Here is a 16,332-nt window from a genome sequence, read left to right as displayed (position 1 = left end):
AGAAGTCAGAACATCAAAAAGTACATTGAGGGACTTTTTTGGGGAAGTGAGATATAAGAGGATGTCGTCCGCGTATAGCGAGACTCGATCCTCGAAATCAGGAGACCACCGGATGCCCCGCATAGACGGTTCCCAACGGAGCCACTCCGCCAAAGGTTCGAGAGTGAGAGCAAAAAGCAAAGGGGACAGCGGACAGCCCTGTCGGGTACCCCGTCCGAGCGTAAAAACGCAAGACACTCTACGATTAACAACTACCTGGGCCAGGGGACTCTCATAAACAAGTTTCACCCAGGCTATGAAGCCCGGCCCAAACCCGAATTTCGAGAGGACCGCCCAAAGGTAGGGCCATTCGATAGTGTCGAAGGCCATGGTAGCATCAAGAGAAGCCAAAATGGCCGATTCGGTAAGCATCTCGGCTCTCGCGAGAACCCCGTGGAGTCTGCGCAGATTCAAAGCAGTATTGCGGTGAGGGATGAAACCGGATTGATCTGGATGGATCAAGTCCCCGATCACAGTTACTAAGCGATTGGCCAATAGCTTAGCCAAAATTTTGGGTTCGGCATTGAGTAAAGAAATGGGTCTGTACGAAGTACAACGATCCCGTGGCTTGTCCTCCTCAGGAATGACAACGATAGTAGCGAGCCGCTGGTCCAAAGGGAGGGAGCCAGACTCCAGGGCCTCGAGGAACATATCCCGTAAATAGGGCGCCATTTTGTCGGGTCGCAGCTTGTACAATTCAATGGGCAAACCATTGGGGCCCATCGCCTTACCCGAGCGGAGGGAACGAATAGCCACCGCGATTTCATCTACTGTAAGCGGAGCATCCATGAGGTCTCTGTCCGAGTCAGAAAGGCGAGGCAAACCAATGACCCGCAACAGCAATCGGGAGTCCTCCTCATCTCTATCACAAACGGAGGTGTACACAGTCTCAAAATGGTCCGCAAAACACTGAACGATCCCAGCTGGATCAGTGACACTCTCACCATCAGGCCGCTCAATCACGGGGACCACACGATTCCCTCTCTCCTTGTCCAACCACGCCAGCAATTTACCCGCTTTATCACCCACATCATACAATCATCCCTGCTGCTCCCTATACATCACTTTTGCTGCATCGGTTACAAGAGCCTTGTAGTCAGCTTGTTTCAAAGCAAGGGAGTGCAACTTGGCGCCAGAGACGCCCATCAGAAGATCGTCCTCCAGAGCGGCTATCTCAGACTCCAAACGCACAACCTCCACATTCGCAGCCTTCTTAGTGGCGACAATCAAGGATAAAGACTGACCACGTATAACAGTTTTAAATGCTTCCCATAAAGAAACAGCAGAAGAAACAGACCCCACATTGTCGTCAAAATAATGCTCAATTGCTTTAACAAGGTCCGAGCGGGTCTTGGGGTTGCGAAAATACCACGGGTTAATAGGGGCAACTCTACCCTCATCGCCTGCCCCTACTTCATAACGGAGCCACAAGGGGGAGTGATCGGAAATACCCCTAGGGAGCTGACGAATTTCTCTAATGGAGGAGGAATGGACCGCTGGCATTAAGAAATAGTCCAGTCGAGAAAGGCTGCCGTGTGCCCCAGAGTGGAAAGTGTACTGCAACTGTGTAGGGTGTAGTAGCCTCCAGGCGTCTACCAGTCCGAAGGTCTCTAACAAGTCACTCAACTACCTTTGCGACCTGGGTAGATCCCTGGGAGGATGACGATCAGAGGTGCCAGAAACCACCGAATTCAAATCCCCACCCAAAATCAGAAGCCCCTCGGGAAGGTCCAAAAGGACTCTACACATATCAGCATAGGTTAAAGCCTGCAGACCCGGGGGGACATAGACAGAAAGGATGGACAGTGTCTTCCCCTCCCACCTGCCAGTGAGCACCGCATAGCGCCCCCTGTCATCAAGTTTAACCTCGTCAACTGCAAAAGGGAGAGAGGACCGAATGAGAATGCCAGCTCCCCTAGACCCAGAAGTAAACCCCGCGTGAGCCACCAACCGATAACCGGGCCGATTCATTGCCTGACAAGCATTGCCTATTAAGTGCGTCTCCTGTAGAAGGACAATATCGGGGGAATGACGTCTAAGGAATCGCAAAACAATACTTCGCTTAATTCTGTCCCCTAATCCATTGACATTCCAGGATAACAGTCTCAACTCGCCACCCCCCATCCCCGAAAAGTATAAAGAGCAGGACCCACATAGAACCCCACTATAAGTACAGACAAGAGAAACAATACGGTGCCTCGCGAATAAACAAAGACACACACACACACCCCCACCACCCCCCAACTTGAACGTGTTACTCCCCCCACCCTGCACCCCTGCGTAAGACTAATAAGCCACCCCAACTTGCAGTGTGCCTGTCGCCCCATTACTAAACTAAGCTATGCAAAGAACCCAGGAGGAGGAAGAGTCCCCATTCACCCCCGCCACCCCCAAGCTGATCCAGGCCAACAGAAAACACAAGTCCAAACTCAGCTGAAACAGCAGAAAAGTTCAGACACTGGGATCCACCGATGAAGTCCTCATTCCGCCGCACCCCCTTCGGCGCCTCCGGGGTGCCCAGTATGGTCATCTCTTATAGGCAGAGAGTCGAGCCAGTCACTGACATTTTCAGGGCGATCAAAAAAGAATACACGTTCCCTATATTCAATCCGGAGCCTGGTAGGGAACAACAAGGAGTACTTAAGACCCAAGTCTCGCAATCGCTTCTTAACTCCCTGAAATCCAAGTCTTTGTTTTTGGACAAGCGGCGAAAAGTCAGGATAGAAAGAAACTGAGGCATTTTCAAAGTTCACTGGGCCCTTGTCCCGTGAAGCCTGTAAGACAGCGTCCCGGTCCCGAAAGTGAAACAACCTGGCGATGATGGGCCTCGGAGGGGCACCTGGCTTAGCCTTCCCGCCGGGGACACGATGAGCAAGCTCAACCGCAAAGAACTTGCTAAGTCCGGCGGGAGAAAGATAGTTGGCAATCAAGTCCTCCACCAAGAGGTCGACCCCCACAATCTCGGGATTTTCCGGGACACCAATAAGGCGCACGTTGTTGCGACGGGCCCTATTTTCGTAGTCCTCGAGTCGACAAGCCATTAGATCATGCGAGGAACGCAAGTTGCCGATCTCGGTCTGGGCCTCTGTGACGTCCGCAGTAAGACTAGAGGTCTTCAAGCCCAGCGACTCGACCCTTTCATTAGTCTTCGAAAGATCCACTCTAATCAGCGTAATGTCCACGGCAACCGTGTCGATCTTAGAGGCTAGGGCCTCATACTGCTGGCCCATAGAGGCCTGCATGTTGGCTATGGCTCCCATGACGTCCTGCAAGGATGGGTCCGAAGACGCTGGAAAGAGGTTCTAAGGGATATCCGAAGCACGGCCAGCAGCGCCAGGCGACCCCTTGACCTGCGAGTAGTGATCCATAATGTTGGTCTGATTTTGGCCACCACGGAGAGGTGCCTTGGTCTTGCGCTTCTCAGGAGGCTGTCCGGAGGCCATCTTGGAAGAGGGACCCCGAAGGGTTCCTCGCGACCTGGTAAAAATGGCCCGGCGCAGAGTGTCCAGACAGCCAACAAGACTAGATCCGATGATTGTAGGCACTAAAGGGCCGAGTTGTAGACAGTCAGGCGGGCCAGTACCAGACAGCAAGGAGACAACAGGCAGCCGAAGGTGGAGAAAGGCTTCACTTCTGCCAATCAGGGACGGGAGTAGAAAACGAAACCGAAAGTCAGGAGGGGCCGACCAGAGGGGCCCCTTGCAGCCGTTGTTGATCAACTACTCCACGGCCTGCCCAGCAATCGAGCCCCCGGTCCGCCTCGGGGTGGGCCTCAAGAAGAAAAGACGATGGAAAAGTGGACCCCAGCGTCCAAATTCGATTTTTCAAAGGGTACGAAGATCAGCAAGGATGTGCGAACAAAAGCCCGTCCTCAAAATCAGGATAGTGCCAGGATATTCGTGAGGGGCGGCGCGGGTCCGGGGAGCTCTGTGCTCACGCGACCATCTTGAATGCCCGCCATTTCGTAGGATTTTTAATCAGCAGTAAATACTTGTAAAAGATGCCAGGGCTTAAAATGTCATCTTCGAAAGATATCCAAAACCTTCCCACCTATGAAACAAGGACTCTTGAAGGAATACATTTATCACAAGCTATTTTTGCAAAGTTAATAACTCACACTTATTTGCCTGTCTGCATATCTGGAAAGAGCAAATGTCCCACCATCCAAATCAGGAATTCTAGGATGCAGCCTTGAGGGTTTGGCACTTCTGAAAAAGTCTTATGCCAAGATTCATCTTGACTAAACTGCTTTGCTTCATAGCAAAGAAAGGTTGCAATGAGCAGGCAATGCACAAAAACTCAAACTGAAAACATCTCAGTGACTAATAAACCACACCTTTCAGAAATAATTAAAGAGCACTATTGATCGTTATAGTCCATGTATTTAGACCGCTTTATTCCCTATGTACCAGAGAACCTATTTGTTGATCTACATCAAACCCTCATTCAGTTAGTTATGCCAGATGTTACTAAAAACTCCTAAGTATTTTTCGTGCCGGCAGTTACTGCATGATTACTTAAGCACCTAGGCTATTCTAATGAGATGTAAAACAGATATATAATACCTAGCATGTTTCATATTATTTTAAGGCACATGTTTGTCAAGATCATTGTCCAGGAGACCACATAGACAAGCGTACTGACTCCTGACCAGTTCAAGCCAGCTTTCTGTACCTGCCAACATCAATATTCATAAAGTAGATAGGAAGATAAGGTTGCTCCAAGGACAAACCTCCTTCAGCCACGAAACCATGTACGCTTATTGATTTCTCTTAAATACTATCTTTGCAGGTTGGCCAGGATAGGAACTAAATGCCATAATGAAGCAGAATCAACCTTGAACTTTACTACATTGATGGCAGCAAACAAGAAGCATTCAATATTCATTCATGCCCTGGCGACATAGAACTTTGCTGAAACATTCAGTACCCTCGATTCTTTGCCCTTTGTTACATTAGCAGACTCAGGTGAAAAAGGGAAGGTACAGTCAAAATCTGATCAGAAATGTGCAGTTCAAATAGGGAGCATGTGATTGCTTATGTTACCAGATATAACAGTGATCTATAATATCTTGAATGTGTTTTAGTGTATCCTTTATCCCATATACAATATATACTTTACAGTTAATATAAATAAAAGACACAATAACATACCTGGAACTCACGGAGAACTGTAGATATGTTGGTGTCATTTGCTAAATTCGTTAGGATTTCCAGCTATGTAAAATAAAAGAAATTTTCAGCACACAAACAAAAGCATGCTAACAAACAGTTAATGCATCAACACACTGAAGTAACATGACAACTAAAGATAATGTTCAGATAGATCTTTTCAGATATCTTTGCCATGTTTGATTTACACCATGATGTACTTTCAAAAAAATTATTACAACATTTATTCTTGTAATAATTACCATCTCCAGGTTCTGATTAAGAAAACATACTAACATCAATAACGTCTGACCATCTGCTTCAAAAGGCGACTATTCATGTAGAAAAATTGTTGTGAGATAAAGAAAGAGCACCATATTGTGCTTTAGATATTCACAGCTAGCTACCAACATTCAGATACGGCCAAAATTAGCCACTGTGTTTTCAACATTTTCACCCAAAAAGTCTGTGAAGTTCTTTTCAACTGTAAGCTGAATTTGGTTTGAATTTGACATGAATACCATTATCTGATGCATATCATGCAGCAACATGCACCTTCCACCCTACCTTCAGGGAATCACCAGACATTGGCGATAGGCACTGCACTGTCACAGACTTCAGCTGCAGGAAAGTGGACTAGGGCGGCCTATGAGGCTGCTTTGGCACGGAGAAGTCAGCCAAAAGCTCAGCTGAATGGCCGGCCCCCAAAAACGAACCTGAATTACTGCAACATTCCTTCTCGCACTCCAACAGCAGGCCGCAGGTTCCGGTGCAACACAGATTCAGAGTTGCCTGGAGACATCTCGCAGCAGGTTTAAGAAATAGTATACCCTACAAGATGGTGTTAGGAGGAGCAGGGAATGCTGTAACCCAGGCTCCCCGGTTGTATAGGCCAGCACCGTTCATCTGGGCTGGTGTGTAATTTTAAAGACCTGGTTGAACATCCACAAGTTTTAGTCTTTGGGTAGTATGGGTGGGGGCATCAGGAGCCCCTATTAGGGGCCCTGCCTCTCAAATGCCATTAATGGTGGCAGAGAGAGAAGTGATTCCAACATCAAGGAGATGTTTAGCAGGGAGCAGCCCACATGCGCAGTAATGTTAATGTTATGTTAATGTTATGGTGATTTGTATAGCGCACGGCTGCCCCAGCAAAGGGGCGTCCCGGCGCTGCGGACAGACAGTTTACAGTGAGGTGGAGGCGCAAAAGAAACTATTGTTGAAAGAGGTGAGTTTTGACAGCCTTTCTGAAGGCTAGGAGATCCTGTATCCCGCGGATAGCTTCAGGTAGACTATTCCATGAAATGGAAAGGGGAGACATGCAACCTGCCTACAGGAGCAAGGCCTCAGAAGACTCATGATGAGGAACACTCACAGATAAGGAACAACTAAAGATTTTCTGTTACAGAACAACAACACAATGAAGGTTTAGCACTTGATTGACATGCCCAGGTGGAGGGGGAGACTGGCTTTTCTGCTCTCTCCTGGGATTCAGTCAACAGGCATTCACTTTTTGAAGATCAGACTAACCTCAAACATTTGCAGCTGCATAGGTACAAATTACTTCATTTTATTTTGCTCCATTAAATCCAGAAAAGAGTCTGGAATGCTACGGTCAGGATTGCTGCCTTCAAATAGCACATTCTTCCTAGTATCAGATATGTATTTCATGATTTCCCACTCTGCATAGCACAAAAACATGGGCCAACCAAAGAAACTCTACACCATGCATTTACGGGAGGATAAAGATCTAAATGCAGCTTGGCATAGTGCCCGGCACACTCGGGACTGGATACATTGGGAGTGCCCCATCAGTTCCATTATTATCAAGCCTCCCAGTTTTGGTATGATCAAGTGCTGGCGTGGAGAAATGGTGCTTCATTGATCAGTGTTGCGTCTCTCACCTTGTCGCAGGTCTGCTGAGATCAGAAGGTGGAATAGCCTGTATGTCTCCCCTGTCACCAGAGCTATGTTGGCGGTTTAGGCGAATGTTATAAAGAAAAGGGGACTGGTTGTATTCCATCTATAACCATTCTCTCCTTATTTGGGCATGCTGCATTCAGCAACGCTTTGACAGGGAAAGATTTTCAGCATGGGATAAAGGGGACTGCTCTGCATTGTGCAATTTTTTTTAATAACAGAGGAATTAAGTACTTTAAAGAAATGAAAGCAGAATATGTGTTTACTAAAGCAGAGTGACTCCAGTATCTGCAACTGCAACACTGGGTGTCAAACCCTGATGTCAAAAAAGGTAAAGAAGAGTCCTTACTAATCTAGAGAAAACCCTGCAGGCGCTGTCCTCACAGACGTAACTGGTTTCAAAGCTCTACGCCCTTTTAAATCACCAACACCTGAATGCTAAATAACGATGTCAATTTCACTGTGAAAGTGAACTTACCATTTCTTTTGACATTGACCAATGATCTACCATTTGTCAGAGGGTGACCAACATTGCTAAGCACACCCAAGCAATTGAGTTTGTGTATAGAATTTTGTATAGATGGTACTACACGTCAGTTGGGTTTCATGGAATGTACTAGAATAGATTTGAATACTGCTGGAGGGGATGCGGACAAGCAGGGGCTCATGTCTGGTGGAGTAGCTCTAAGATATTGGCTTACAGGGCGGTGGTGGTGGTGGTGGAGTCTGTTCAGCAGGTTGTGAAAAACATGTTGAGCATGGTCCAGTGACAGTTTTGCAGGGGTGATCGGCTCTGGACGTATACAAACTGTACTCGGTTAAGTGCAAGACCATGTTGCAACAATTAAGAGAGGAAATAAGTGATTTTCACTTTATGGGCGTAAAGATTCGGGTCTCAATGATGTAGCCTACATGTTCTGAGACTTTGCCATTCCTAGGTAATGGGAAAGTGGCACACAGCACTCTATGTCTGGGACAGGTCTTCAGCAGGTTATGGGACCGGGTAACTGCCTATTTTCAATGTGGAATACAGAGGCCTAACGTGCCAAAATAATTTAGGAGTAGTGGGGAGACTTCTGGAGGCTGAGATGTACACATGGAGAGACAGGAGGTGGGAAGGAAGGAGGGGACAATAGCTGATAAACCTGGAAAGAACATAGAGCAGGACTTGGGTATAGGAATTGGAGGGAGGGATTTGGGGAGAGGGATTAGGTGGAAGAGATTAGGGTTAATGTTGGTTAACTGATATTTTAGAAGGCTATGCCTGACATGATGTTAAACTTAAAAATCAATAACAATTATTGAAACTTAAATGAAAATGACATACCTTCAATGTTTTAATCATGGTTGGATCAGTAGATCTAACATAGAAACTCTTTAAAAATGGTTCGAACATTCCCTAAAACAAATAAACAGAAATTAATAAATACATGCAAAAATAATATTCTAGAAACAAATAACTTCTAGAGCATAAAATATTTCATATTGGATACGAATAAATGAAAGACATACCCTTTTTTGAATGGACATGGTTGCAATATTCTGCAGGACGATGTACTGGACTTCCCTACAGGTCAAAAAAGGATTACATATATAAGAGAACTTTTCTATGATATAATAGAAATATTGCATAAATATACTGCACACCAGGCTAAGGAATTAACAAACAAGCAACACAAAATACACACACACATATACATATATACATATATATATATATATACACACACACACACACATATATATATATATATATATACACACATACATACATATACACACATATATATACATACATATATACACATACACATATACATACACATACACATACACATACATATACATATACATATATATACATATACTGGAGATTAGATCACCCAAAAAAAAGCAAGTAGGAAATCATCCAGCACTCAAAGGTAGAGAAAAAGTCTTCACTTTATTTCATAGGACAAGGTATAGCATCTACGCGTTTCGGGAGTTCAAGCTCCCTTGTTCACGATGCTTAGCAACCATTTTGAACAAGTTAAAATACACAAAACAGTGGTCATGAAAAGCAATGAGGGACATAGGAGACAAGGTACTACATTCCCTTTTGTCCAATAAGGGGGCCATTTTGAAACGTGTTACATGTAACAACATTCAATTATCTTCATAAGCTAAAGTAGCCATTTTAAAGAATACATTCGTAATTCTTTACATTTTCATGAAGGTGCAAGTGCATAAGAAAACATCTCATTGGCAATTACTCAGTTTATGTAAAATTATCCTGGACAGTAAAAGCCCCTTCATATTGATAGTACATATACACACACATATATATACATATATACACATACATATATACACACATATATATATATATATATATATATATATATATATATATATATATATATATATATATATATATATATATATATATATATATATGCCCAACAAACTCGAACCCAGACATCCAGCAATCCTCCATGCATAAGGACACCACCGGAGAACAGGTAAGGTAATTTTATTTGCACAGTTAATTAAAACCAATGCAATACGGTATAAAATATGAATTAAAATAAAACACAATATAAAATCACATATGTTTAAAACCATCATAGTATGAACGTTGATGTTCTGTTCGTCATAGTTATAAAATCGTATTAGCCTTTCATTTATCACACAGTGTTTGGACAGTAGACATAGTTTATAAAACAGGTTGGGATCAGGTCGGTTCAAGATTCTAGTCCTGGCATTTTTTTCTCCACAGCCTTTAAAAATTTTACAAGGCAGCAACTCAGTTGAGGGTCAGGAGATGAAAAACAGGTAAGTACTGCACTCCTTCGTGTACGTATCCCAAGCCGAATAAAATGTTGTTTCAAAAGAAGTTTCTTCTCCGCTTGCATTTTCTCGCAAGAGCATAGTAGGTGAATCATATCTTCTTGCATGTGACCACATAGCCAGCAAGACAAGCCTGCTTTCTTTTTTAACCAGTGCGGGAGATGCTGAGTGTAGGGCAGCAGCCCTAGTCTGTATCTTAAGAAGCACATTTTGGTATTTTTGGCGTAGCCCAGGCCCAAATAGTTCTGAGGAGCTTTTGCCGAGTATGAGTTCAAAATCATCCAAGCGTGCGTTCTTTTTGAAAAATCTGTTTTATCTTGTACCCACGACTGGTGTTTGATAGATTTCTTTACAAATTTATTGAAAGTTTTGTGATCTGAGGAGGAAGCCCAAAGCTGTTCCAGCCCGGTATTTACAAGACTTTTTGCTAGATATTTGGCTGCAGGCGAGGTCGAAAACTGCTCTATCTCCCTCCACAGATATTCGTTCAATGTTCCCTGTGCAGATTTCCTCACTTTGTCCCATACACAGATATAAGCACCTTGACGTGCCAGGAGCTGTTGTTGGATACCAAACTCCAGCCTAATCTGTGGTGGGGAGGTCCGCTTAGGAAGACTAAAGATAATTCTATATGCGGCTATGATTGTGCTATCAAGTATTGATGCATCTCTGCCTCGTAGGACCTCACTTCCATAAGTGATTGTAGGCAGTAATTTGGCTCGAATAACTTGTACCAAAGGTGTTAATGATGGACCAGATAGCTTATTATTCAAGGTTTTTAAAGCAATTGCCAAAGCAATCCCTTTGCCTTTGATGCTAGACCTTTGTACACTGAATCGACCGCCGTTGTCAATCTTCACGCCTAAATATTTATATATTGGCGTGTCTTTGATGCGAGATTTGTTCCAGAACCACGTGAAGGTTTTTCTTTTTCTTTTACTGATGGTCATAGTTTGAGTTTTCTCGAGATTTACTTTTAGATCATTTGCCTCGGAATAACTGTGTGGTGTTTAGGAGGTTTTGAAGCCCTACTTTAGTGTGGCTTCTTAGAACAATGTCGTCCGCATATAAGAGGCATGGTAGATTAAGCCCTCCTAGGTTAGGAGCATGTGAAGTGCAGTTGGTCAAAATTGGCGCCAGGTCGCCCAAAAATAGATTAAACAGTGTTGGGGCCAGGACGCAGCCCTGCTTGAGACCATTGTTTGTCGGTATGCGCCTAGACAGCAGTGAACCGTCCCCCACCTTTATCCGTATCCAGGTGTCCGTGTGCAGGTTTATTAGCAGGTCCAGCAGCGGTTTTGAGATCCCCCAATTTTTTAATTTTGACCACAGGAGATTCCGGTTAATGTTGTCAAAAGCCGCTTTATAGTCTATGTAGCAGAGATGTAGGGGCAGTTTTTTCGTCTCTGCCTTGTCTATTAGTAGGCCCATAGTTAGGATATTAGTCGTCGTACCCACTGTTTTAACAACGCCTGTCTGATAAACCGGTATCAGGGATTTCTTTGCAGCCCATACCTGTAGTTCCTCCAGCAGTAAACCTGCGAAGTACTTCGCCTCATTGTCTATTAGGGCCACTAGTCGGTAGTTTTGCGGAAGAGCCCTATCCCCTGCTTTGTATATTGGGGTAATAATAGAACCCTTCCAGGAATCTGGCAAGATGTTCGAGCACCTGATTTCTAAAAAAAAGGGGTTCAAGAGCTGCTGCCCAGTAACCCACATCTTGTTTGAAGAGGATTGGCGGGATCCCATTAGGTCCCGGAGCTCCTTCCCTTCTACCTTTTTTAATTTGGCATTCGATGCTGTGTTGAAGCTTTGAGGTGTTAGTTGGTTCATATTTGTCTTTAGTGTTTATGCACAATTGTGTTTGTTGTGCATTGTCAACATTGTGGTCTGTTGTGTTATCTGATGTGGATAAGACCTGTTTTTTGGGTGGGTCTTGATTAAAGTGCTTGCCAAGATAGGATGCCCATATTTCCTCTGTAATGTTTGATGAGACCCCCAGGTTTGCCGGACATGTTAGCGAATTAATGGTTTTCCAAAACCTTGCCCCATCATTCTGTTTAATGTCTGAGTGAAGTTTTGCCTACAAGTCGGAGAAGAAAACGAGAGCCGACCCAAAGTTTGCAGGTGAAAATTGTTTTTCAGTTTTTTCGCGACCTGCCAGCATAACGTTTCGGCCTACCCAGAGGCCTTGGTCACATAACGCTATTGGTCGAGCAGTCAGTTTTTAAAGTGCAATGATTACTGTTGCATGATTGGTTGTCACAGTTACCAACACAAAAGGAAATAGGCAACATACAACACATGGGTTTAAAAACAGTGTAAAAAACCTCATAAATATTAGTGTAGCTAGCACTTGTAAAATACCTTTTTATAAAAGACAGCAAATATGACAGTCCTTTAAGAAAATATTATACAACTTATTAAAAATATCAATGAATAAATTCATGACAAGCAGATCCGTACAAAATGGATACAGTTGATCAAAGCCAAACGTTACAGGGAATTGTAGTAAGGCTCATGTTATGTTTCACTCGTACAAAACCAGAGAAATTCAGCAGTTATAGTTAGCCGAGTTAACTATATCTCATGCCCCAACAATGCACTGCTTGTGACCTCACATATTACATCACTCATGATATGGACAGTGGCATCACTGATGACCTCTCAAATGACATCACTGATGACATCATCCTGTGACTGAGTGTTTTAAAAAGGTTTGAGTGTTACAGAAAAACCAAGGTGCATTGGTGAATCAGTGGGTGTATGAATGCCTGATTGAATGATTCAGTGGGTGCGTGAGTAACTGTATAAGTGAATAATTAAGGGTCTCAGTGAAAGTACGGGTGAGTGACTTGTGTGAATGTCTGTTTCTGTCTGTCCGTTGGTGTCTAAGTGGTTGTATAGGTGTGTGAGTGGGTACGTAAGTTTCTGTATGGGTAAGTGATTAGTTGTCTGAGTAGGTGAATGGGTGCCTCAATGTGCAACTGCCTAAATGGATGAGTACATGGATGAGTCAGTGGCTGTATGGGTGAGTGTGTGCTTGTGTTAGTGACTGTATAGGTGAGTGAGTATGTGTTAGCATCTGTAAGAATAAAGGAGTGGGTGGGTCTATAAATGTATAGGTGAGTAAATGGCTGTGTGATTGACTATAGGTGAGTGAGTAGCTCTATGAGTGGCTGAATGTGTGTGAGTAGCTGTTTGAGTGGCTATATCAGTGGCTGTATTAGTGAGTAAGTAGATGTATGAGTTCTGTATGGGTTACTGAGTGGTTGTGTGAGCAGACCTTTGAATCAGTGAGTGGGTGTGTAAGTTCTGTATGGGGGTGTCAATCGTTTGGAGAATGCTAGTGTAGAAGTTGGAGTGGGTGTATGAAAGGTTAAATTGGTGTGTGAGTGGGTGTGTCAGATTCTGTGGAGGATGTCATCAGTGATGTCACTGACCATTTCATGAGAGATGTAATATGGGAAGTCATAGGTAGTGCATTGCGGGCGGGGCGCACGTTATAGTTAACTGCTGAATTTCTACGAGCGAAACATGCGCCTAACTATAACGTCCCTGTAACCTTTGATTTGTTCAGTACATTTTTATGTTTTTTTAAATGATATTTCCAAACTATAACATCCCTGTATCCTTTAGTTTTTTTCAAGCAATTTCAAAGGTTTTTGAAACCAGTGAATTTCTATGGGTTAACTAGTAAGCGCGTTTGCAGAGTGGTGGAAAAAAGGGGCTGGGCCTCCAACCAGTTCTCAGAAATCCAGCTGTGTAGGACTTGCAGGAGGTAGCAGGGGGGCTTCCTGGCCCCTAAGGTCCCTCAGGAGTAAAGTGGATTTTATCCCCCAACCAGTAGTGCACCACGACCGGATCTGCCAATACAGAGTGGTGGATAAAGGGGAAGTGGCCTTAAAAGACCTCTTAGCAATCCAGCTGTGTGGGACTTTCTGGAGGTAACAGGTGGGGTAGTTGGCCCTCAAGGACGTCCTCGGGGGCCAACTACCCCTCCTGTTACCTAGAGTAAGTCCCACACAGCTGGATTGCTGAGAGGTTGTCAGACGCCATGCCCCCTTTCTCCACCACTGTGCAAACACGGCACCTGGTGCACTAATAGTTGGTGGATGAAGTTCCCTTGGCTCCAGGAGATCAATAAGGGCCAACTACCCCTCCTGTTAACTCCAGCAAGTCCCACACAGTTGATTTGCTGAGAGATATTCAGTGGCCACGACCCTTTCTCCACCACTCTGCAAACACACCTCCTGGCACACTACTAGTTGGGGGATGAAGTCCCCTTGGCTCTTGAGGGTCATTGGGGCCAATTACCCCTCCTGCCACCTCCAATAACACACACACAGCTGGATTGCTGGGAGGTTGCCAGAGGCCAGGCCCCCTTTCTCACCACTCTGCAAACGTGCCTCCTGACACACTACTGTTTGGGGGAAGTAGTCCTGAGGCCTTCAGGATTCAGAAGTAAAGTAGAATTCATTTTCAACCAGATGCAAGCCAGGAGACGCGTTTGAGGAGTGATGGAGAAATGGGGCATGGCCTTCAAGTCCTCTCAGTAATCCCTCTCTCTGGGACTTACTGGAGGTAAAAAGAGGGCTTTTTGGCCCCTAAAGACCATCAGCTTTCAAGGGGATTTCATTCCCCAACCACCATTGCACTAGGAGGCGCGTTTGCAGAGTGGTTGAAAAGGCCCCGTGGCCTCCGGCGACTTGCCAGAGTTTTGTTTTTTTTTTATTTAATTTTTCTTTCTTAGTGAAGGGGGGCTGCTGCCAGAGCCCTCCCCCATGCATTATTTTTTTTATTTAGCCCCTTGGAGGTGGCTGTCCCTGGGGCTGTGGGAGGATGTGGGATGGGGGGCGCATGGCCCCCCGCATTTGTGTGAGTTAGCCCCTGGGAGGTGGCTGTCCTCTGGGCTGAGAGGGGGTAGTGGCTGTATTGCCCCCCCTCCCCATTTCCTGTCTTCAGCCATGGGGAGGTGGCAGTCCACTGGGGCTACAGGGAGCCCATGTGCCCCCCCCCATCATTATTTCTAATTGCCCCTGGGACCTGGCCTGCCAGAGGGCCTAATTAAACATGGAGGGGTTCGCTGATCGAAAACGATACCTGTAGAAAATTTTAAAACAAATAATGCTTTTTTTGGTTCTGTGGGACCCCTACAAGAGGCCTTGGGGGTCAGGGTGTTTCTACCCTGCCCGCTTTCTTTTTTCAACCTACCGGGTACTGTGAGGCCTGATTAGTCCACAGTTGTGGGTGAGTCCTTATGCTCTCTCTCCTATTGTAATATTGTGTGCCACGGGGCTAAAGTTCACGCTTGCTCACCCTGTGCACTCACCGTGTGGCACCCTGAATTCAGTTGTTTTATTTGGTTCATGCTCACCACCAAATTCCGAGAGTCAGTATGCACAGGAAAAAGAGAAAATGCACAGACCCATGACTGTAATATATTCATCAATGTGATGTGTTCTGTCTCCACAGGTAGTTCCAGTACTACCAAATATATGACTAGTTAGTCGTATGGTTGATGTTAGTGTGCAGCCACAACACCATTTGAGCTTTTAGTTGTAGATAGCATATCACCTTCTTTGGTCCTCACGAATCGCCCGCAGATTATTCAATTGGCGAGAAACATGTTGACCCATCACATGTATGAGCGCCAGAATCTGAGACATAACCTCAGCCTAGTGCCGTATATCCTGTGTTTTTACTAAGGGAAGGAGACCACTTGATTAAAGTTGTTGTCGTAGGGTACTCCCAACCCTATTTTAGAATCACTTGAATACACACTCTTAACATACACTCATCTACACACACTAGACCCCACTTCACCAAACGGCTGTTGGAAAAATATCTCCGCTAAAGTGCCCCTACTATAGGGAGCCCGTTGGGTATTGCACTGCCGACCCGACGAGGAGCAGCCCAATGTTGAAGCATGACACCAGACAGGTTGTCTGAGGGCATTATAATCCAATAAAATGGATTTCCAACTTTGAAACACTCTGGTCAGGTTGGTCTTTATTTCCTTTACCTGACTCTCACTTCAGAGGAACAGCATAAACCTTTTTCTAGACTTCAAGTAGGACATCTATGCTGGACCTGCCTAAAAGCCCTTTGTCCCCACTTTGATTATTGTGTGTGTGTATACACATGTGTATATATATATATATATATATATATATATATATATATATATATATACGCACATACATTACACTGCACATTGACAGTTGTCACAGCGTGAATGTAGCTCAGAAATGCTTCCTGTTGAAAAGGCATTTTCATATTTACCTGTAACTTGGGACATTCAATCCATGGACGGACCAGCGAAAACAAATAAAGGAAAAATCATCAATGCTTAAATTAGCCATCTACAGTCTGACCTGCCACATCTAGTTAAAAT

General features: G+C 44.7%; 1 protein-coding gene across 2 annotated transcripts in view; it reads right to left on the bottom strand.

The window, feature by feature from the left end:
• The window catches only part of AP3B1 (adaptor related protein complex 3 subunit beta 1), a 1,831,130-nt gene that overhangs the window by 1,160,590 nt on the left and 654,208 nt on the right, over positions 1–16,332 (bottom strand). For both annotated transcript variants that reach the window (XM_078675217.1, XM_078675216.1), the window contains exons 10-12: positions 8,619–8,673; positions 8,434–8,505; positions 5,193–5,255 (exon numbers count right to left, since the gene is read on the bottom strand). In XM_078675217.1, coding sequence (XP_078531343.1) covers positions 5,193–5,255; positions 8,434–8,505; positions 8,619–8,673 — 190 coding nt within the window. The remainder of the gene's footprint in view (positions 1–5,192; positions 5,256–8,433; positions 8,506–8,618; positions 8,674–16,332) is intronic.

The sequence above is a fragment of the Lissotriton helveticus genome, chromosome 2_1 (assembly GCF_964261635.1).
Source record: "Lissotriton helveticus chromosome 2_1, aLisHel1.1, whole genome shotgun sequence".
Classification (NCBI taxonomy): Eukaryota; Metazoa; Chordata; class Amphibia; order Caudata; family Salamandridae; genus Lissotriton; species Lissotriton helveticus.
The sequence above is the reverse complement of the archived record's forward strand: the minus strand, read 5'-3'. Positions and strand labels throughout refer to the sequence as shown.